Here is a 23876-nt window from a genome sequence, read left to right as displayed (position 1 = left end):
TTTCTTATTTTACGTCTCTCACAGTCACACACATCTTCTTAGGTCTTTCTTCTACTCCAGCTAGCAAGTAGCAACGAGGAAACTGATCACTTTTGTATCTCCTTTTTTTAATAGCTTCAAAACTATTTGTTATTTTTTTAAAATTACGGAATACTACGTGTTTAGTGTTTTTAGGTTAATTTTTATGGGAGGCGGGTGTAATTCCCTCATCCCTAATCCAATTTCCAAACGACAGCGTTTCACTAACGGGTAATGCCGAGGCCGAAACCGACTCGAAAAGTCAAAGAATCAACTATCCCGCCCAAGAACATAAAGTTATATTGGAGTTGGAGACACCGCAACGGGAAGAAAATCCAGCCGATTCGCATAGTGTTCCGCCAGCGAAGTAGAAGAAGATTTTCAAGGCATGGACGTCGTCGATCGATTGTTCCAGTCCTTCAAATGTGGTGTCTCTCCTCCTCGTAATTCTCTTCTCTCTCTCTATCTCGCATTCATGCGGCCATCACATGCCGAACTTTCTGTTCTCCAATTAGGGTTTTAATCTGAAATACGGAGTCGCAAAATTATTTTCTCATTGCTTCGCCTTGCGGTGTCTTGATTAGGAGCAACTGATGCATATAAGCCAGATATTGATTTGTGCCATTTCTGATTATTATAGATGACGTACTTGTAATTCATCAATTCCTCTACACATCACTAATTGAAGAAGTCTTGGATTCTATGCTAGATTAAGCTTCTTTGGATATCTTAATAATGTTGTTGCAAGCATGTATGAGAACCTCAAGTATTCGGTATTAATTACTGGATCCATTTGGCCCTGGTTATAACTTTTTGTGTAGGATTATTGACCAAGACAGGGAGTTGAATTAGCCTCCCTGCATCCATTTGGCCCTGGCTATAACTTTTTGTGCAATATTATTGTCCAAGACAGGGAGTTGAATTAGCCTCCGTTGTAAAATATGGTGTGGTTGACATAGCAGACGTTTCTAGCGTATATCTCGGCTGCCATGGGGGAGCGAGAATATGTTAGGCGATTCAGTGGAAATCTTTGCACCCCTAACTCATGGTCTGAGAGGTTCTAGCTGAAATGAAATGAAATTATTTCCTTAGCAAACTTATGCTTAATCTTCGTCTGGTTGCTTGTCCAAATAAACACAACCCCCTTGTGGTTCAGAAGTTAACATATAATTTTCTTGTGTTTTCACTTAAAGCCTAATATAAATGGTAATTGTTTTTGGGCAATGAGTGAGCTTTAAGTGCTAATTTGTACAAAATTTGGTCAAACCACATTGACATTGGACTATGTATTGTCCCTTGAAACCAAATTTATTAAGGACTGTCCTTTTTACATTTTAGTCTCAGTCAAAGTGTGCTGTCAAACTTTGAACTGTAGGAGAGTTATCTGCTTTTCCTTCAAATTACATGGGGAAGTGTAATTTGCACTACTTCTTTCTTGATGCTGTTCCATGGTGATGAAATCAGTTTTACGCTTTTTTAATTTCAATATTTTGTTTCAGAGTCTGCTGTCAGAGAGAGCAAAAGGAACAAATGCAAACTGAATCAAGTGAGTTCAGAAGAGTTCTTAGGGTATTCTCATACTCCATCTTCGGGATCACGGAAAAAGAGACAGAAACATGCTGCAGATGTGCAAGAAGTATGTACTGCAATATTATTATTATTATTATTATTATTTTTTTTTTTTTTTTTTTTTTTTGGGGGTGGGGGGGGTGTTCTTTTCCTTCTCTTTTTGGTATGATCCATGTTGCGGACAAATGTTAGATGCTATTGATTTCATTTATTTTTTTCGTTGGTTGTAGAGTACCATGTCTTATGATGTAGTTTGCTGCAGTTCTTAGCTACATATCATTATTTCCTTCAGGTTGGTGCAACTACAGCTAAAGCAATCAATTTTAGCAAAACAAAGCATCTCTCTCCAATTGTGTTCTATGGTTCTCCACATGGCGTGCCTCCAAAAAGACCAACCAGTTTGCTGCGATTGTTACGTGAAATCCACATTCATCTTGATGAACAGAAAAATTTAAGGTACTCAACCTGTTTTTGTTATTCTTCCTGTACCATTAATCTTACTCTATCAGAGGCCTCAGTTGATTTCTTGAAACTATTGCTCTTGTTCTTTGAACTGAACTATAGTTTTATCTTCATCTAGAGAGAAAGTTTGGGCTACATTCCCTAAGCAGGATGAGGCTATAAAGTATGCAAGAGAGCACGGAAATGTTCATGTTTTCAGTTACCAAGATCATATGAACGGACAGAGGAGGTTCCTCGTCTCAACATATGGACAGTTTTGGCAGAGGTTGCCTATTTTATCCTTGTTCTGTCAGAACTTACTTTTTGATACTCATTCTGTCACAGTTGTTTCTAAAACTTTTGCCTTTCCGCTGCTGATTTTAATTGTAGGTACAAAAACATGAATCCTAAATTCCGCCACCATTATGAAGTGATTCAAGAGGTAAACTCTGCCATTTGTTTGGTATGATATTGTGAGAATGTGCATATATGCATGTGGATTGGTGGACGAAAGACTATATTCAAGTTGGAGTTTATTCTTTTACCTATTTTAAGTTGCTAAAATGTCCTTGAGCACATAATATATGTTCTTCCCTCATGACTTTCAGAGAATTTTACTTTTGTGGTCATGCTATGCGAGATCATGAAATCAATGATAAGTCAAAAATTCTGAAGAGTTCCTCCTCTAGTTTCTATATTTTTCTGCTGATCCACTTTGAGATTCCATTTCTGGCTGGTAGGTTTGTTTACCTTATACCATAAAAAACGGAATGTTAATTCAACTTGAAATACATAGTGAGTAGTTTGTGGACATGAAACATGGTTTTATTAAGAAAAAACCTTAAGTGTTTGAGAGTTTAAGCCTTTTAGATGTTAATTGGGAGAAGTGGTTATATAACAACGATTTTGAATGCTTGATAAGGAATATACGATTTTGAAGCCTTTTGTTTCCTAGTCAGTGGAATAGGAAACAAAAGTAGCTGGAAACATCGGTAAAAAGTAATAAGCAAAGCAGGGTATGGAGAAACTTGAAGTGGGAAATGATTCATAACTGAATGGAAAGCATAATAAAAATAATGATAAGAATGTTGAAGTGGGACCTGCTTTGACACTTAGATACATATTTAATAAAACATTAGGAATGTTGAATTGGAACTTAAAGCAAAAATAAATGTAAAACCAACATTTTTACAGTCTTTTACAAGTTTTTCCTTACAAGAGGGTTTGGTAGAGGGGTTAGAGTGGAAATGAATGGAATGTAACCAGGTAGAAAGGATTGCTACCTGTATTGGAGAGAATAATAATGGAATGAAATGGAAATGGATGTAAACATCTTACAGTAATTCTCCTCCAAAGCCCCTATTTTTGTTACCCTTGGATTGGGAGAGAATAGGTGAAATGATGATGGGTGAAAAATTTATTTTGTCCATCAACGATATTGACCTTAATAATTTTATGAAAATTCAAAATTGCCCTCAACTTAAGAAAATACTATCTATCTATTGATTTTACCCTCCACTTGTTGCACCCTTTCTTGCAAGTGGTATGACCAATTGTGAAACTCAAGCCAAAACTTAAGGAATAAAAGCCAAAAATCCATCCATCACAACAATTATTGAAAACTAGCAATGATTTGTGATTACCAAATAATCCAAGGTACATTGACTGTCCCCCTGATTTGAGTCTGACTCTAGGCATTTGAAAAATGAAAATATTTTGCATTGCAGTTAACATTAGTATTAACTATTGCGGGCATGAGAGATATCAAGAAAAGAAAGAGTTTTAAATCTATATAAAACTAATTCAAATGGAAACGGTAATGCACAAGTTCTTTGGTTGCTAATCTAGAAGTCTTGTTTCTTTGCCTTTTACATTCTTGGTATGAGCATCCGAGTTCATATTTGATTTTTGCTTTCTTCTCCTTGAAGTCAATTTCTTTGTTGAGTATATCTTTAATGACGTTATGTCTTAGTTTCGTGATGTCCTTTCTCACCAATCAGCTTCTTGTGAAGTAATGGTGGCCAAAATCTTTTATTATATTCACCTTGTTGGCAAAATGTAGCTTGTGGAAGACCTTGCCTTGTTGGCTGTACTCTCTCTCTCTCTCTCTCACACACACACACACACACACACACATGCGCGCTCGCACATGCTCACTCACTAACTCACTCATAGTGTGCGTCTGTGCATACATGATATTTTTTTGCTATTCATGGGTAACAAATATTGGATTTGGATTCTATCAGGGATTACCATGCCACCTATATTTTGATTTGGAGTTCAATAAGAGGGATAATATTGAAAAGAATGGGGACGAGATGGTTGATCTCCTCATATCTGTTGTTTTTGATGCCTTATTTGAGAAATACTCTATTGAAGGAGACCATGGCTGGATAGTAGAACTTGATTCTTCTACTGAAGGTATGATATTTTTGTGGCTGTGTGATATGCAATCCTTTTAACTGTTCCATACAATATGCCTTTGGAAATAGAGTTATTTCACCATCAATCATCAAGTACTAGTATGCTATTCTATTAGTTCATTTCTCTATTTGGTTATCTTGTTAACTTAGAGTTATCAAATTGTTTTTTCTGGCAATGTGATCAACATTTTCTTAGAATATCTAAAGCAAGTCAAACTACTACTGGCTTGTACATGATTAATATTGTGTCTCAAATATCTTGTGAGATTTCTGATGAAGCATTCTTTTATATATATATGTGTGTATATATATATATATAGATATATATAAATGGAAAATTTAGTTGATAAGTTCATTAGGAAGCTGGTGTGGCATTTAGTATAAACAAATTTCTTTATCTTTTGTCCATTTGTATAATTTTTGGTTTAGTTAACTGAATATATCTACTTATCTTTGGATTATCCTCTATTTCAATGAATTTATTATCCTTTCTTGCCACCATATCCCAAGGTAACATAGTTTTTTTATTCAGAAAGGAGACGTAATTAGAAATATACTCTTTCTAACTTTGGGAGCGACAAGTGCAGTCCCTATAAGTTGTAGCTGATTGACTAGATGATTGAATGCCCTACAACAATTAGTCATCAGCTCTTTTTGGTGTCTATTGTTGGTTGTGCCCATACATTCCTCTTTGTCACATAGTCTCCTGTAAACTGGATGCCATCTTTTCTCGTTATACTTGCATGCTAAATCTTCTCAAATCCAAGTCCAATGAAGAATGAACTTTGGATCCAAGGCATGAAAAGTTTTTGTTGCCAGACACTGCCACTCACTTTGACTCTTTTAAATATTTTGTGCTTTTAATTTTCCAGTCTAAATCTAAAGTTAAATTTGGAAACATTAAGAATAGGATCAAGCAAGGTCGGCATAGAAGTTTTAATTCACATCAACTGTAAATAATATGGGCTTGATCATATGGCTGACCAGGTCAACTGGCTAACACTGCAGGATAGAAATTCAGTTTCACTGAGGGATAGGTCTACTGAGCTTCATGAGTGTGGGGTGAGGGTGTAGGTGTATGGATGTGCAGGTATATGTGTGAGTGCACCAGCGTGCGCGTGTAGGCACCAAGAGAGTTAGTTCGGATGGTGCTACTGTTAACATATACCTGTTTACCTTGGAAAGGATTTTGTTTTCTTGTATGTTAAAATAGAACCTGATTTTTCTAATTGATTCCTATGCTAATGAATGTCAGCAGAAAAGTTTTCTCGTCATTTAATAATCCGCATAAAGAAGACTGCTTTTAAGGACAATACACATGCCGGTGCCTTTGTTGCTGAGGTATGTCTCTACAGAAAGCATATTACTGAAAATTCTTTACTCGCCGAAATTTTTGATTCCTAATTCAGCTTCAAAGAAGATGTATAAATTCACAATGTCATAGGTATTTTTCTTATTGATCACTACATTGCGTGTTTCTAATTTTGATTGGACTGTGATTTGACTGTCAGAATCATATTAATTTCCTCGGAATTTAATCCTTTATGCATTCCCAATTATAGGATCTTTTATTGCTTTTGACAAAATAATAGACCTTCAGTCATGGTTCTTTTTCTTTGTTTTGTAGAAATATTCATGGTAACTGTTTGATGACATTTTCAGATATGCTCACGGATTATTAGTGGAAGGGAGAGTGATGGAAAATTAGAAAAGTTGTTTGTCTTAAAAGACTCAGGCTCCACTGGTAACCCATGCCATCTTTTTGTGGATACTGCTGTCTACTCTAGAAACCGTTGCTTTCGCTTACCTCTATCATCAAAAGCTGGGAAGACTTCTGTTCTTCTACCTACGGGGCGTTTTAAATGCAAGAACATGGTATGAAGCTCATACTTGTATATTGATTATTTTTATTCTACACGAGTAAACATGCATATTGCCTTTTGAACTTGAACCCTGCATATCCCCCAATGAAGGCAACGGGAGAGGTGGTCCCTTTGTCATGAGGATGGTACTTCATGTTGCCACATTTTATTTGTTTATTATTTATTTTTTCATTGTAGTAGACAATCTGCCTTCTTTCTGTCAGTGCTTTCACTGGATTAATGCAAGGGTCAGTTTGGACACTCCTCCAGAACCTTTGCCGTATATAAAGTATGGTATATAATAGGCTATATTTCTTTTGGGCGGTAGTTGCACCTTCCTCATATTTGCAACCTCTTTATTGGAGTAAAGCCATGTGTGGAATTTCAGCAAAGTAGCCAAGTGCATTTTATTTACATTAAACTTGCTTTGCACTTGGATATCTTGTTTGACCATTAAGTCTTCAACCCTTCTATTTTTCGACTTTCATGTTATGTATCTACTTTAAACTTGTTAATGAGCTAGGGCAAGGTAAGGTTTATTGCTTTTCCTAATAAATACCTTGGGGACTTTTTTCCCATACCCAGCATTCTTGTCACTTAGAAACCAAGGAATACCATGTATGTGTCTCTAAAGTACTGTCGGGTTTGGAATTTTAATATGGATTGGAGCAGAGCAGATATGAGATGGTATCGGCCTTTCCAAGTGCTTACCATGATATTCTTGACTATTACAAAATGGATTCTGAGGTCTTTTCCTTTTCTATTGTGTGAGATTCTTTAAATGTAAATATTTCTTCCAACCCTTGCTTTATAATAGCTTGCATTGCAATGTTGCATAATGGCATGTTGATCTGTTTCAGAGCGAGGAGGATGTGTTCTTGGCATCCTTGATATGCAATATGGATGTTGACTGTGAGAAGCTTCTGACCTGCAAAATGGATGTAGATTGTGTGAAGGCGTTGCACTTTGATACAGAGGTAAAGATGGCTCTCTAAATAAGAATTTTATTTTCCCTTAAGAAAATGGCCACAATTTGGGAATCCACTGTTGTATTTTTCCAATTCCAGAAGGTGGTTTCTGTCTTGTGAAGTATCTGGATAAGAAGTACAGACTATGGACAAGGATATGGACATGAAAAGATTGAAAATATTTAGTCCAAAATAAGAAAAATTGTTCAGGATCTGATAGCTGCACAGGGTTACTTTTACATCACTCATTTATCATCATATACCAAATATAAAACATCTAATTTAATAGTTAATAAGTTATATACAGAAAAATATCTAGTCACAGGTCAAGTAAGATCATTACTCTATTTGAATATGTGGATGGATAGAGACTGATCCCTTTCTATGTACATAGCCCCACGCCCTAGAATATACATTTTCCTATTTTCTCCCATAAAGCTTCCTTTCTGAGTCTCTGCTCTTCTTTTCCTTATTCATTCTTATTACTATCACTTTTGAATCAGGCTAGAAGAATGAACCCTTGACATATCTGGTCAAATTCCTAACACAAAAACATACAATTCATTATTCAATTTGAAAAAATGTTAATTAACATTGAATCTAAAAAAAAAAAAAAACACCCACAAGGATAGGAAAAGAAAGTATGCGTTCTGAATTGCCATCTGTTCCTTCTATATCGTATATGCATACCTATTTTAATGGCTTTATGAGGTATATTCTCTGAAAGTGATCTATATTTCTTGTTTCAGATAAACAATGGTTTTCAAATGCAATCAGGTCTGTCTCAAGAATTCACTTTGAGTTCTGGCAGAGGTCAAGTTTCAAGAACTTATTTGATGGGAAAATCACCATTTCCAGCCTTGGACATTTTTGTGGAATCTGTTGGCTCCATCGGGGATGTGTCAGGTGGTTACTTATGCAGTATACCATGCACTGTTCTAAACTATCTGGATGACAAAACTTGTATTTTCTTTTTCATTTAACATTTCAATTTTAACTACGGTTTAAGTATAGCTATTTTAGGGAATTCCAATTTAATTGTTCTTGTCCTTAGTTGACATGATGCTGATTCACTTGTGTATCAAAGCTTTTAACATTTTACTATTTGTGTCTTAATATTCCTGTTACATCATTGTTTAATGTGCAAACTTTTATTTCTTTTGCTGACATTTTTTCTATTTTGTTATTATTCTAGGAAAAATCCGAAGTTGGTATTGGTTCTCTGAGTACGGATTGATGGTCTATAGCATGTCAAGAAATAGATACTGTGAACGGATTGGTAGACCACATAAAAGCAATCATGGTACAATTCATACCTTATCATTTCTTAAGCTGTAAGCCTATAAAACTATTAAACTACCTACAATAATTTCCAAATGTTTCAGTGTAGCCATCATGTGTTCTTACTATCCAACATAATCTTTTTGTTTTTGGGGATTGAGGCCCTGCAAAACTTTGATTACATTGTCTCATTGTAACCAAAATAAGAATTGCATCGATTTGTCTTAAGAATAGCTTATTGGCCACGCCCTTTGTTTGGGGCCTTAATCAGTTGTTATCAGTTACTGTTATAGGCCATCTGATCACATGTTATGAGGAAATAGTATCACAATACCAATATGTACTCTATGAATTTGGTGGCGTGGACAGTCCTTTTTGTTAGTTTATGAATGAGATTCCAAAGCAAAGGGGAAGGATGCATGTAAATATAATCCTTCTCCAACCCTTGCAAAGTGGGGAGCCTTGTGCAAAGATGAACAAAAAAATGAATGAGATTCTAAAGAAAGTCTCATTACATTGGGTTTATCAATCTTCTATTAGATGAAACCATTTAATCCTGGGAGTAGCACTTATTATTGCCACTTGCCCTGTTACATTGCCATCTTTGAACCTTTTATAAATATTGCTTGAATTTGTTTCCCAGGTAATATATATGGTTGCCTTTTGCCTTAAATCTGTAAATCATCTCTTAAAACAATCTATAGACAGGTTCAATATGAATTGACATCTTATATGTTCCTTTTTGGTTCAGTGATTTATGTTGTTGACCTCCAAAGGGCTGTGTACTATCAGAAATGCCATGATCCGGATTGCAGAGGTGTATATGAGTTCTTTCTATAATTTTATTAGTCCAAATTTTTGTGTCTATAGGTGATCACTTCACTGAGCTGATTGATTGTATAACAGGTTACCGATCCCCTCTTCGTCCAGTCCCTAAAGATGTTCTTCCTGATGCTTCAGTTTTCTTCAGTTCTCTTGGGCATAATAATGGCTCCTTGGACAGGAATCTTGAATGTCAACTTGTTGAAAATGGTCAGGAGCATATAACATTTTGTGGTGATGAAAACATGACAGACAGCTGCAAGAAACAAGGATGGTGGCTTGAAGCTGCAAGAGTTGCAGAAAAAATGGAGAATATGTGTAAAACACTCGATCTCAGTGAAATGGTTAGTCATTATTTCACCCCTTACATTTTCATGTTCTATATATTGATTAATTGCTTGGCATGGTTTAATTAAATAATTCAAGTAAAATTGCCATAGACCAACTTGGGGCCAGTCATAGAACATGTGCTTGGGTAGCGGGTATTTTCAGTTAATCATAATAAAAACTAGGAAAATAGCTATAAGATAAGATAAGGCCATGAGAAAAACTTTTCAAGGGAAATTACTATTTGTCCTTATCTTATCTGTAGGCATGCCTGCTTGTGCACATCTCCTACTCACTGGATATTATTTTTTAATATTATTCTCTTTCTTTCTTTTTTTGTTTTTCAGAAAGTCCTCAAATAGAATACTACATTACTCTTTTCAGTTTGTACTGTTCTTAACATGGTATAATCCGGTTGCCCTTACGACAAATCAATCTAACATAAACTTCAACCTATTCATCATAACTCTTTTTTCTGATTCTGATATTGTTGTCTTTCTGTACCCATTCCATGCATTCCAAAACAGAGAATAACGCCTGATGGAGATGAAGAGGACTGGTGGATGGCAGTTGAAAGGACTGCATTTCAGGCTGAACTAACCTACACTTAAAATTTGATTCCATACTTCCATCGCCCTTATATTTGATGTGGAGGTGATAAGAACTCAGACGCAAGAAGAAAGTGGTCAGCTAGCAGTTGATGTGGGATGTACAATCATGACATTCATACTTGAGGAATGCCAAGTGTGAATCTACAAAATTCATGTAAAGAAGTAATCCGTCATATGCACTACTTCTTTGTATATATCTTACCTGACCTTTCTTGACGTGTACCACGGAAAAGAAAGCTGTTAATTTTGCAGAGTTGCAGAATGCAGACATTATGTAGCAGAATTGAGGTACTATTCTTTCAAAGCTCACACTTATGGTGCCAATTTTCCATTATCCAATTTGACTCCAAACCGCTTGAAATTGAACATGGATGCAAATTCTGAACCTTGTGTCTATGTAGATTTACTAGTGGTTTGGCATTAAAAAAATAATAATTTTGATAATATCCGTTTACTACAGACGCTGAATTCTTTTATCCTAATTCACAGGGGGGGCCCTTAAGCATAAGAGTCAGTGATGAGCTGTTGAGAGGTACTGATAAGTTGTCTAGAGCTGCTAATTAAGTTACAGAAAAATTTGAAATACATAATTTCTCTTTAGATTCACTTGTAGTGCTTGTATTTTTGGACCCTTCTTAAGAATGACTTGTCAAGCTGATTGCACTGGGTGGGTAAAATGAGATTTTTTTTCCTAATGTCACAAGTCCTTTCAAATTTATAATATAAATAATCGAGAAATCAACTTAGCAGCTAGGGGAGATTTATTATGAGAGAACTTGAATTTGAGAATTTTTTTTGAACATTTTAATACAACTTATCACTTGAACTACAATCTTTCTTAATGGTCATTTAGTAAATTTAAAGTTTATGGTTATTATTGTTGTAATTGTGTAATTGGGATGATCTTATTTAATTTTCCTCTTTTATGTTATTCTTCTTTCCCAAAACTTACCATGAAGTTAATAGTTGAATTTCTTGCTCTTGCTGTCAAGATGATAAGGTGAACTAGTTAATGAGTAGAGAGATTTTGATTGTGATGTATATTTTGTTTTAGATCCCATCTCTTTTTTTTTTATTCTGAGTTTAGTGTTAGTTTCTTGCAATCATTGTATGTTGCGGTATGCTCTAATTTTTTTGATGTAGATGCTTTTGGTGATAGTTTCTTTTATACAAATCTTATTTAAAAAAATATTGTCAAGGAAAAAAAAAAACTTAATTTAAAGTCACTTGTAACAAATAGCTAAATGAGAAACACAGCTCATTCGATTAAAAAGAGATGGGTTAGTAGTTAGCAAGCTGTTCTTCACTAGCTAGGGTTGTTTTCATTTCCTCTCTCTTAGTTAGATGTGTTTGAAGGATATATGAAAATGTGAAAGTTCTGCTGTCTAGTTATTGTACTTTGATTTCAAAGCTAAATGATTTTTTTTTAAAAAAAAATTGAAATAATGGGCTTATTTGGAAGATTTAAAAATTTGTCAACTTTTTCTGATAATATCACTATAAGATTACAGCCTTATCAAACCCATCCTCTCACAAGTCCTCCAAAGAGTATTCATTATGCAAGTATAAAAAATTGGGAAAAAAATAATTAATATATCAAAAAGTATTAATTATGTAAAATTTAATAGTATTATAGAATTAATACATAATTAAAAGTTAAATATAAAATTAATAAATATTAAAATATATTATAAAATTATTAATAAAGTTTGATATATATATTTTTAGTAATTAACACTTATTTTTCTCAAATTTTGAGTCAAGTGTATATATATTATGTTGTATGAAAATGATAATAAAAAATAAATACAATATAAAATAAAAAAATATTATTTAAAAAAATAAATATGTGAATGAAATTTATGAATAAAAAAAATATATTTTTTTTGTAAATATAATTTTTAATATAAAAATAATAATAAATAATGATTTAATTTAAAAATAAACATAAAATTTATAATATATTTAAATTTTTTTTTGAGAGATAAGACAATAAATATTTTATCTATTCGTAGACAAAAATATATTTTTAAATTAAAAAATGATCATAATTTTTTTAAAATTATAAAAATAATCTTAACGTTTCAAAAACAAAAATATTTTACAAACGTGGAAACCATACTCTACACATACATATTTATGTTTGCAGTGGAAGTGATTTGATGGAGGGGGTATTTTTATTATTTTATTATGTGTGTATAAAGTTGTGTGCAAATATGTATGTATATGTAGCATTGCCCTTTTATTAAACCGAAGGAATCCGAGTCATTAATTCACCCGAAAGTCTGAATTCTCAATTTCCCCTGGGTTTCCCCCATTGATCTTCCAAGTCTTCCCCGTCAATGGCCACCACAGCGCCGCCGTTCGTCTTCATCGACGCACCCACCCTCCGTTCAACCCTCAGCTACAAAAACCTGATCGGCCACCTCCAAACCACCCTCCCCGCCGCCTCAACCACCCTGCAATCCCCAACCCGCCACGCCCACCCGACCAGCGCCACAGCTTCCCTCCTCCTTATGCCCTGCTGGTCCCTCTCCCCCTCCCTCCCCTACATCGGCGTCAAGCTTGTCACCCACCACCACAACAACAACTCCCTCCGCCTCCCCTCCATCCATGCCACCTTCACCCTCTTCCACTCCCTCACCGGCCAGCCCCTCGCCGCCATGGACGGCGGCGAACTCACCCTCCTCCGCACCTCCTGCATCTCCGCCCTGGCCTCCGTCTACTTATCAAGCCCATCCTCCCAAGTCCTCCTCATGGTCGGCGCCGGTTCGCTCGCCCCACACCTCATCAAGGCCCATCTAACCACTCGGCCCAGCATAACCAGAGTCCTTATCTGGAACAGGTCTATAGACAGAGCCAAAACCCTTTCCGAGAAAATGGGTGTTGAGTTCGAGGCAGATGGCATTAGCTTCGAGCACACCGAACGCTTGGAGGAGGCGGTGGGGGCGGCGGACATAGTGAGTTGCGCCACCAATTCGGAGGCACCGCTGGTGGCGGGAGCGAGGTTGAAGGGCGGGGCGCACTTGGACTTGGTGGGGTCTTTTAAGCCGTCGATGAGGGAGTGTGACGACGAGGCGATTAGGAGGGGGAGAGTGTTTGTGGACAATGAGGCTGCAATGGAGGAGGCTGGAGAGCTGGTGGGTGCGTTTGAGAGGGGCGTGATTAGCCGCCGTGAGGTTGCTGGGGGATTAGTGGAGTTAGTGAAGGGGGAGAAGACTGGGAGGAGGGATGTGAATGAAATCACTGTGTTCAAGTCTGTGGGTTCAGCAACCTGGGATGTTCTGGCTGCACAGCTGGTCTACGAGACTTTGATCAAGGCTCAGAATGGCCAATAAGCTCTGCGTGTCAATTCGGACAATTGTTTCTTTTCTTTCTTTTTCGTTATCGCTTTTAATCTCCTTTTCCATGTTATGCATTCATGCCTAAGCTCTTGTACTCTATTAATAATAAAAGTTTCCAGAGTAGTTAATGTTTTAGCTTAATAATTTTAAATTTGGATTGTGCAAGGAAAAGGAAGAAAGATAAATATTGTTATGTACTTAATTTGATTTGATTTTGATTTTCCTTTTTGTTGGAAATTGTAGCTGCAGAAAATAAGTATCTCGTGTCGCTACCAATTTGGATGAGAGGGGCTGGCATTGCATGCTCACTTTAAAGTTCTCTCGAACAAGTATGAAGAAGAAGAAGAAGAAAGAAAGAAGCTATACAAAAAATAAAAAGATTGACAAAAAAAAATAAAAATAAAAATTGGTAAAGTAGAAGATTTTTCAGAATTGTCACCTGCATCAAACAGATTAATTAAACACTTCATGATTCTGCTTGGCGAGCTTGTCTCTTCTTTTGCAGGTTGTGGGCGGCCCTTGGGAACAACATATCATTCAGTTGTCTTTCAGCGCTATATTCGGAAGATCCCTGCACATCCATTTTGCTTAGGTCAGGAGAATTATTTTCATTTTTTTTTTTATTTTTTGGGGTGATCATATGTATATAGACAGATAGGCTACTCAGAGAGGAAGATTTTTAGTAATACGAGTTCGACCTTACACAACCCATAATGTAACTCAAGTTCACCTTACTATAGTGGTCGAAGTCGTGTGTGTATATGAACCATCTACGAAGGCATAATCACATGAAACTTACTCTAATCTCTCTTTCTTCCTTTAGGTTCACTCCTCATTTTTCAGATGGACACGTCCTCAATAAGTTTTTTTGCATGAGGCTCTTTTCTTTTCAAGGATTATATTTATATACAATTTGTCTTTTACTTTTTTACAAGGAGGTTGTTTTCCACAAGTTCTAATATGTGACCTTTTAGTCATTTATGGAAAAAAAGGACTTTATAAGTTACAAAAGAGCAATCTTACTATTGCTGCTAACCGTTGTCCTCACATCCTCAGATCTTCTATTTGCCTTAAAATATTCAATTTTTTAATCTTAAAAGCGAAAACAAAGAAAAATCCTATTTGAAGCACATCCTCTAGTAGCATCTAAATGTACTGACTTGGGGAACTGTCACTCTCCACGAGCATAGACCAGCTGTATGCCTTACACTTGATCATAAAGAGCAAATCAACATGAATCCTCCATGCCAACTTTAATCTAGACCTAGAAGTTTAATTTTCAATGTGGACAAGTCAAATGGGAACTTGAGAGTTATGTCTTCAATTATCTAAAAGAGGTGCAGATAGAATTTCTCATCTACAATTGTAGGCATCCAAGCTGTGAAGGCATGGAAATGAGATAAATGTAGCTAGCCGTTGCTCGGCATAACTGTTTAACACAAACTTTAAGATTTTTGAGATTAATGTTGACCATATATAATAGAAAAATGCCCACTTATAAAGAAAGGGATAGAAAAATACCCGTGTATTAAATGTAAATCGAAGTGTTAGTAATTGTGTTCCTGAGCAAACTCTCAAGTCAAAACCAAGGGAGTCTATGCCAATGATTGATGCCTCCTGTCAATATTAGCAACAAATAAGATGCATGGAAACAATCCAATCCATTAATCCAATAGCCTTTAGCCAAATATTCAGGAGAAAGAATCGATTAGTTTTAGCACGCCTTAACCTTCAATCTTTCCACTTAGATGTCAACTCAAGGCATGGTTTTGAATTCATATCGAGATCATTCTTTTTAGCATGAGGCACTAAGTATTTTAGAGTTGCCTGTTCAATGCTCCAGATGCAAATGGCATAAAATCAAATGAAATGCTTGGTAAAATTTTAATTATTTCTGTAAACTCAACAAAATGAAAAATGACTTGGAATCTTTAATTCAGAAGATCTAGTGTATACCTCTACTTGAATACCCTTGCATCTCCAACAGAGTAATTTAAGGGCTTGCGTGGTCTTTTCACCACCAGCTTTAAGTCGAGAGATAATCTTGGCAGCTGAATGTGCAATAGAATCAGGTTGCGCTTTTATTAAATCATCCACTTCAACAACAGTCTGCAACATTATAAAGCCACAGATTTTAATCTGTCATTCTCATGCAATCATGACTGAATCCTGAACCCATGCATCCCCGCCACCAAATGCCTCTGACATGGAGCGACCCCCCCCCCCCCCCCACACACACACACACGCACAACACACACAAAAGGGGGGGAAAAGCTAAAGTTTACATGTGAAGTTAAGGGAAGGAAAAAAAAGAAAAGAAAAGAACCAGCACCATGTTGAGGGATAAAGATTTCTGGTTCCAGTTCATGATAGTACAAGCAAAGATGTTGTGCCAGAAGTAGAATTTGCTTTCACTTACATCATAAAATCCACTGTTTGATACAAAGCAGAATAAGAAAGCACCTCCCAGAAAATTATGCAAGATTTTACTAAATGACAAAATCAAACCATTGACGCACATCTGCTTGACCATGGTATGGGTGCTCAAACTGTTTTGTTGCTATCTTGTTCCAGTTACATGCCATATAAGATGAAATAATTCCAAACATAGAGCAGACTTAATTTAAGACGAACATTTAAAATCTCTTGTCAGCATCTTGTCTTCCCCTCAATGAGGTCAACAACCTCCAAGGCCTTGATGAATATGCAGAACTCCATGTGAAAAATAGAAGTTGACAAGCAACTGTAATGCATACAAGAAATTGCAAAATATACCTGCTGACCATGAGGTGCGAGCAACTGAACATTAATCATCTCTAGCTTGTAGAATGATGTCCCATTTCCATGGCTTCCACCATTCTCCAATTCCTGCATCAAGCCATCTGAAGAAGGAAGCCTGTGACCATTAATCATTCCAAGCCCTTCTATATTGTCCTCTTTATTTTCCCCAACCTGATTTAAGTCAGATGTACCAGGTTCATGTACAGATAAATGCTTCTGAATGATAGTGTGTTCTTCCACAAAGGCTGGTCTTAGAAGACCTTGGATGGCTAGGCCAGCTGGAGGCTGATCCATGAAGTCCATAGGATCATCAGACACAACCTGACAAATAAACACAAAGCCACCCATGCTTGCATTATTTATTGCATCAAATCAAAGAAAGAGAAGTTGCACAAAAAAGAAATTTATTTAACAAAGAATCTGGTAAGAACCTTTCTACACATATAAAAATATCAACAAGAACAGTTCACCTCTGCCAGTTTTTCGGCAAAATACATTGGATGAGCAGTTCTCATGGTCTCCAACTTTGCCCAGTCCCCTAATGACTCAAAAGAATCCTCTTCATCTTCCTCATCTTCCAGAATGGTAACCCAGTCCTAGAAACAAGAATTTGAACTAATGATGGGAAAGGGTATAGAGACGGTAATACCATGCTCGAGTACACAAGGAACTAAAAGAAACAGTAGCCACCTCATTGTAATCACCATCTTCAGCATCGTCCTCGCTATCATCATCATCTTCATCATCACTATCTTCATCATCCATTTCATCAATACCAAAGTCAATTTCTGATTCCATTTCACTAAGCAATTCTGCAGTATCCAGGCCTATAATGACTTGCTGCATTGTGTTCAAAAAGTGTGTGAGCACAACAAAAATCAAGCAACATTTAGACGTCCTTCATTGTCCACACATCATATTCAGCAAGACTATTTCCTTTTACTAAATTTGATATAAACTACATCCTTTCTGTAAATGTAGTTTGAATTGCAAAAGATAACCATGCTTATCTTTAGTCAATCATCTCATTTGCACCAGGCCGTGGATCTAGGAATTTTGTTCAGTAGTGAAGATAGAACTAAAGCAGAATCATAGTTATTATTAGATTATTTTCTAATTGATAGCTAAAAGAAAATTAAAGATGAAAAGTTAAAACTTTTTTTAGTAGAATCCAAATTTAAATTAAGATTTTAAATTTAACACAAGGAAAATTGATAAAGTAGTTCTAACGAGTAACAACTTCATGCAGAGAATGTACTGTAATCAAATAACTCCCTTGACAGGAAGTAAAAAAATAAAAATCTCCAAACCATGAAAAATCAAACTATTAATTATCCAACAAGTAATAATTTATATTATTTCATTTTCTTCATTTTATCAAATACTATGGTGAATAAGTAAATTACTAAATTGCAGGCCTGACCATTACAAAAGAGCTCTTATTAAGAGAGCCAAAACTCACCACCACCATCATAAACCTTAATTTCACTAGTGGGTTTGTCCACATGAATTTTAGCTTGCCAATTATGTTTATCCATGGCCCTATCTTCTATAAGGCCATTACATTCCATGTCATGTTTAAGGGTTTCCCATCAAATCTTGTTGATCTTCCTCTATATCTTTTGCTACAAACTTCTTCTATTTCACTCACTTTCTTTACAAGTGCATCTATTGGCCTTCTTCTTACATGCCCTCACTATCTTAACGCATTCTACACATCTTATCTTTAATAGACGTCACTGTAACCTTATTACATGTAATTTCATTTCTAATCCTATTTTTTCTCACATGACAATGCATTCCTCATAACATTCTCATCTATGTTTGATTCATATTAGCATATGCCAACTTAATTGCACAATATTTCAAGCCATATGAAAATGATAGTCTCTTAGGTATCTGATAAAACTTCATTTTTAGCTTTAATGGGATCTTAAGATCGCATAAAATGCTAGAGAGACACCTATCTAGTGTAACTATCTTACATAGATTCTTTGAGTCACATTTCAATAATCTTTCATTTCTTTAAACAACTGGTTGAGATATCTAAATTGATTTTATTAAGAATATCTTGATTTGCAAGTCTCATCATGACATCCTTTACACTTTTATTTCTTTTTCTACCCTTGCATTCCATATATTTGATTTCAACCTACTCAATTTGAAGCCTTAGGATTCTGACATATGCCTCTACAATTCAGGCTTAACATTTATGCCTTCTTTTGTTTTATCCACCAAGAAAAAAAAAATTTGTACCCCAATGACTCTAATACGAAAGGAGAAGGAAGTCCCCTAAATATGCAAATCGCATATAATTTGACATATATTTACATATAAAATGGATCAAATAAGCTATAAAATCTAGCTTATACATATAAGTACATTTGGATAAGTTTTGCAAGGGCAAAAGGCTTTAAGTTTACCCATTATCCTTAAAAGTGAGTTAAGAGATAAAAAGAAGAAGATAAAAGAAGAAAGATAGAAAACAATTTTCAGAAAGGCAGTTAATGTAATCAATTTTCAGAAACTCCCTCTCAACTGTTCTCTTCTTTTTCTGCTCTTCACTTCTTTGCCTCTTCTTTCTCTCTTCCCTACTGTCCTACATCACCTCTACTCAGATTGAGACGGACAATAAGAAAGAGAGAGAGAGATGTTATAGGATACTAAGGCGGCAAGGGAAAATCTTTATGCATCACTGAACACAACTTCTATAACTTTATATGATGTTGACTATGAGAGTGCATGTATTGCGTAAGCAAGTTTCCTAGTAGTGCACATTGCATACCACATAGTTATCCTCGGCAGTTAGAGTCTGCAAAATGTCTTCCTGATTCTTGACCTGAAAGTAAATATCTGACAGGCAGCCAGAGCAAATAAAACTTCACTAGAGTAAATGTAGATACCAATCACAACTAAGATCACTAGACATCATAGTAGCAACCTGAAATACCTAAACTTACTTCCATGTTCATCCGTCACATAAGGCAAATCTGGGCAAAAAATGTTTTCATGAACTTCATCACTAAGAAGACCTGAAAACATGAGTGTTCCTTTGCTGTTAACCTGAAAATAAAATGATAAAAGGAACATTAGGTATACATAAATATCCAGACAGTAATTCATGGGAAATGCAGTTCTCCCATAATCACCAATGAAAACAAAGAATATGGTCAATTGCAAAATAACTAGAAGAATATGAGTCTAGAGTCCCAATCCTAATGGAATTAAGATTTGGTGTGTTGTTGTTTGAGAAGTAACAACATGGAGCAATATAATTGGGCTACCAATTCATGTGCCTTCTAATTGGAGGAAAATTCAAGCCTCCAATAACTTCTTTTTAAGCTCCCATTTGCCTTCACATTTTCCTCTCTGAAAAATTGATACCAAAGGTGAACTCAGAACTACAAGCCTGACCTTGCAAATCATTCATCATGGAATATTATGTTTCAATTCTAAGAAGAACAAAACTAGAAAGTAACATTATGTATCAAAACCAATTCTGAAGTTCCAGTGCAGTAACAATCACTAAAGACAGCAAGTGCCACTCTGGCAAATTATAGGTTTTCAAAAGCATACATATAAATTATTTCATACAACCAACAAGCTACAGATATATCCTTCCTGATGATTTGCTCCGAACAACAGTTACAATAAAGTAATACGATTAAACTACAATCCACTCTTGGAAAGCAAATGTGTCTACTTTACAATACCTCGATAATGGTCCTAGCAGTTTCTGCTGGTGAAAGTCTGGCTTCTCCATCCTCCACCGAATCCAACACTGCAATGTCCTCCGACGGATGGTACCGCGACGGCTTCGCACGCGACTCCTCTTCCACAGATGCTCTAACTCTCTGCTTCACACTGCTCTTCTTCCTCGCCAAAGAAGAATCATCCACTGATCTCTGAAATTTCTTCCTGCAAATCAAATTTAACTACCTTACTGACTACCAATTCTCTCAATATGCATAATTGCATCTGACAATTGCAAAGAAGTGAACAAACAATTCCGCTCCGTTTGTTTCCCGAGAAAGAGTAACAATTTTTTTAAAAAATATTTTCCCTGAAAATTCGGGAAAGGAAGCATAAGTGGAGGTACCGCGGCAAGGAGAAGCCGCAGGTGTGCCGAAGTCGTCGGCTGGTGGTGATGGCGGGCCGGAAGCTGCCGGCGGCGAATCGGACGGCCGTGGAGGGTTCGATCGTCATCCTCATCAGCAGCATTTTCTGTTATTGGAGTGAGAAGAGATCTGAGCCTTCCGCCCTCCGCTTCTCTCTTATCCGACGGGAGCATAGAGTTGTACTCTGCAGCTTCCCGCTTTGCGGGGTTGTACTTCTCTTTCAGACAAATTGTAGCAATAGAAGACAAATATTTGCTGAATTTGCTTAAAAGATACAAAAGCTTTGTGGCGTGCCGTTTGTTACCAACCAACTCTAGTCCTATTCTTCATCTTATGTACGCCATTTTTAAGTGTAATTAATAAGAATTGGACAGGGCTACATATATTAACAAAATAATAGACTTTATAATCGAATCGAACTTCATAGATCAAATTTTATCATCAATTATTACGACATCGGGGATGAAAAAAGTCCAAACTTTATAAAGTTCGCTCGGACTTCATTTAATGGTGACAACGACAAATTAAGTGAGGGTATTTTTATTATTTAACGTTTTTGATCACCTTTTCAGTAATCCAATTATTTGTATAAATAACATTTTTAAAAAATATATATATATCAAATTAACTCACTAGTGTTAATGATATAACTATAATTTACATTTGTTATTCTTTTTGCTTTTAAAAAAATTTACATGGATAAATATAATCTAAGCATTGATATCTTTTCTAGTAAAAGTGTAATTTTGGAAGTTAGAGAAACACAATGTGCAAAAGAAGTGTACTCTTACTTCGTTGTTGGTGTATGCCAATAGTACAACGTTATTATTGTATTTAAGTATGATTTATGAAACTAACAATATATTATTATTATTATACTTTATTGATAATATCATTTATTATAAAAAAATTATATATACAACATAATTTAAAAAAAATTTAGACTCGTATGTTTGGAGTATGAGCATCTAATTTCATGTTTTGAGTTTAGGGTTCCTTATTTACTAATTATTTGATTTTTAATAAAAAATAAAATTAAAAAAATATTTATGATTGACGATGCATCCACAATTCAAAAGGGTTTCATGGCAATGGATATTAGTAGCAAAATTGCTCCATTTTGTTTGGTGTCCAAGAAAGATTCTCTGGAATTTTTTTTTTTTAAGATAATAAAAATTAATTAAGATCAAGGGTTGTTTTAGAGTATGTTGTACGGAAACACTTTATAGGAATCGTTTCTTTTTTGAAATATTTTTTATTTTCATTTCGAACTATATTTATGTCTATTTTTTTAAAAGAATATTTATTTCCATATTTTCATTTTCTATAAAAAATATTTTCATTTTTTTTTTCATAGATTCTGGACAAACTAGTTGTTCTGGATCATCACTTCCAAGAGACTGCTTTGTTGTTGGCTCTCGAGCTTTTGCCCAGTAGCTTAGCATTTTTTTGTTTTATTTAGGGCACGGAAACGTCGAAGTAATACCATTTTAGCGTTTTTAAAATGTTTTGGGCTTTTTTTTTTTATAAATTTAGAAATATTTCGGGCCGTTTTGACATATTGGGAAAATGTGCTCCGCGACCGCGTTAGAGACGGAAAAAATTCCGTCTCTGCCTCCGCGACCACTTCAGAGACGGAAAATATTCCGTCTCTAATGAAAGCTGAAAGCACTCCCAAGCTCCTATCCGTTCTTCCCTCTCCATTTTGCGAACTGAGTTCCCTCAGCCGCCGACGTTCTACCGTCTTCTCGATCTCGTCGTGGTTTCGCCGTTCCGTCGTTCCGGCGACCGTCCATCTTCTTATCTGTACGTAGATATATTCCTCTTACTAACTCTTTCACGGGTAGGCTGTGAATGTATTATGTATGTATATATATTCTGTGAATGTATGGATATAGCTGTGAGTTGTCTGAGCAATTTCTCTTCTGGGTAAGCTCTCTGGCCAAAAGTACTGAACATATATACTCATCCAAACACATAAATCTCAACTTCAGGTTTAATTGTTTAAATTTTATTCTGGAAATCGAGATGTTCGTATTTAATTTCCACTAATTGGTTGAGCATATAATTATTTTTTCTACATATCTTTTATGAAGAATGCTTTGCTTGAGGTACACTCCAGCAATTTTCACTGGAAGATCGGAATCCTTCGAGTTGCCCCAAAAGAATAGCAGCGTCGTGGTGAGCTTCCATTATCTTTAGAGCGAGATGCCAAGTACTATTCGAGCAAATTATGTTTTGAATTACGCGTATGCATATATCGATTTTTCCCACACAAGCGTATATGTGATATTTTGATTAATTAAGAATCAGTAGACAGATGGTAAAGAGTCAGTAGTGGAAGCCGACAAGGTTAGACGCATGTTTGGTTTTGGATACAAGGAATGTGAAGTCAAGAGTCGTCTTGAAGTATAAAAAATGCTTAGAAAATAGTGGAAAGTGTTTAGTAGTGTGTAAGTGTGTTTATAGAGTAATAAAGTGTGTGTATGGTGAAGTTTATAAATACAGTAAATACCTAGTCATGTAGTTGTGTTCAGTAGAATGAAGTAACATTTGCTATTCGATTCGATGAAATTTACATTCTCTTACTTCCTCTCCTTGTAAGTCCTGAGTAGTCTCTTGAAGAGTAATCTTATTTTGCTTCCACTATGAACAAGTTGGTATCCACACAATCACACACAATCTGATCGAGAGATTGCGGAAAAGTGTGACAATCATACTCTGACTGGTGCTACCATTTGTGGATGGAAAAGAGAAGGAAATGGAAATAAAATGGTATTGCTATTGAAATGGAAAAGAGAAGGAAAGGAGTGACAATCATACTCCAACATTTATAGGATTAAGGCAGTTGCCTTTTGGCATAATATGGTATTGCTATTGAAATTTTGAACCTTTTCAAGATGTTGATGTCCTATCGGGTGAAATTTTGAATCCTGTTCAACAACATTTCTTCATACAGGAAACAACATGTTTATTCTTGCGGTTTTTCTCTTCCTCTTTGTTCTAGTCCCTTCCAGAATGCAACGTGTCCAATTCCTGGGTTTTTGTCCGGGCATTAATGTTTTGTTTCTTATATTCAGTTTTGTCCCTAAACATTCCTTTTAGAAGATTGCAGTGTTGGAATCTTTACAGAAAACCCCGTGAAATTCCATGAAAGTATCCCTTTTAAGTCTTCAATTCTTGATGAACACTATTCAACCAAAGTGGTCCTTCATTCAACAAATGGCCATAAAGAATTCTTTATGTTTATCAGCGAATCTAGGACAATGAGTTATGTTTTTATCAGTTTCTGCTTCACCAATTAGAAATTT

At 35.6% G+C, this 23876-nt stretch overlaps 4 protein-coding genes across 7 annotated transcripts in view; 3 read left to right on the top strand and 1 right to left on the bottom strand.

Annotated features, from left to right (window-relative positions):
* The first annotated feature begins 350 nt into the window (after nucleotides 1–350).
* On the top strand, nucleotides 351–14110 carry LOC127810238 (uncharacterized). Of its 3 annotated transcripts, none has more exons than XM_052349616.1 (16): nucleotides 351–461; nucleotides 1518–1654; nucleotides 1880–2043; nucleotides 2168–2314; nucleotides 2419–2470; nucleotides 4275–4449; nucleotides 5707–5792; nucleotides 6114–6326; nucleotides 7174–7290; nucleotides 8031–8187; nucleotides 8477–8584; nucleotides 9314–9379; nucleotides 9469–9728; nucleotides 10059–10115; nucleotides 10239–10610; nucleotides 10783–11393. In XM_052349616.1, exons 1-14 carry the CDS (start codon nucleotides 407–409, stop codon nucleotides 10071–10073), a joined length of 1752 nt encoding a protein of 583 aa, XP_052205576.1. In that variant the 5' UTR covers nucleotides 351–406; the 3' UTR covers nucleotides 10074–10115; nucleotides 10239–10610; nucleotides 10783–11393. The 3 variants fall into 3 exon arrangements, with proteins under 3 accessions (XP_052205576.1, XP_052205553.1, XP_052205564.1); XM_052349593.1 differs by lacking the exon at nucleotides 10059–10115 and adding an exon at nucleotides 13910–14110 and having other exon boundaries at nucleotides 353–461; nucleotides 10783–10854; XM_052349604.1 differs by lacking the exon at nucleotides 10059–10115 and having other exon boundaries at nucleotides 354–461; nucleotides 5710–5792.
* LOC127810258 (protein SAR DEFICIENT 4) lies at nucleotides 12418–13801 on the top strand. The gene has a single exon (XM_052349636.1). The coding sequence runs from the start codon at nucleotides 12665–12667 to the stop codon at nucleotides 13658–13660; it is 996 nt and encodes a 331-aa protein (XP_052205596.1). The 5' UTR covers nucleotides 12418–12664; the 3' UTR covers nucleotides 13661–13801.
* On the bottom strand, nucleotides 13932–20773 carry LOC127810246 (uncharacterized protein At3g49140-like). The gene is made up of 10 exons (XM_052349625.1): nucleotides 20547–20773; nucleotides 20161–20365; nucleotides 19408–19510; nucleotides 19233–19300; nucleotides 17138–17287; nucleotides 16918–17043; nucleotides 16442–16768; nucleotides 15623–15775; nucleotides 15188–15283; nucleotides 13932–14237 (listed from the first exon to the last, which is right to left on the bottom strand). The coding sequence occupies exons 1-10, from the start codon at nucleotides 20666–20668 to the stop codon at nucleotides 14133–14135; spliced, it is 1455 nt and encodes a 484-aa protein (XP_052205585.1). The 5' UTR covers nucleotides 20669–20773; the 3' UTR covers nucleotides 13932–14132.
* Nucleotides 20774–22246: 1473 nt separating this feature from the next.
* LOC127796785 (pentatricopeptide repeat-containing protein At4g21190) overlaps nucleotides 22247–23876 on the top strand; it is a 4287-nt gene continuing 2657 nt past the window's right edge. The window contains exons 1-2 of one of the 2 annotated variants that reach the window (XM_052329185.1): nucleotides 22247–22371; nucleotides 22662–22746. In XM_052329185.1, coding sequence (XP_052185145.1) covers nucleotides 22663–22746 — 84 coding nt within the window. In that variant the 5' untranslated portion in view covers nucleotides 22247–22371; nucleotide 22662. Of the gene's footprint in view, nucleotides 22372–22438; nucleotides 22495–22661; nucleotides 22747–23876 lie in introns of those variants that run through there. The other variant, XM_052329176.1, reaches the window with a different exon arrangement.

Source organism: Diospyros lotus, chromosome 1 (genome assembly GCF_014633365.1).
Source record: "Diospyros lotus cultivar Yz01 chromosome 1, ASM1463336v1, whole genome shotgun sequence".
NCBI lineage: Eukaryota > Viridiplantae > Streptophyta > Magnoliopsida > Ericales > Ebenaceae > Diospyros > Diospyros lotus.
Note: the sequence above shows the minus strand (reverse complement) of the source record. Positions and strands in the feature narration are given on the sequence as shown.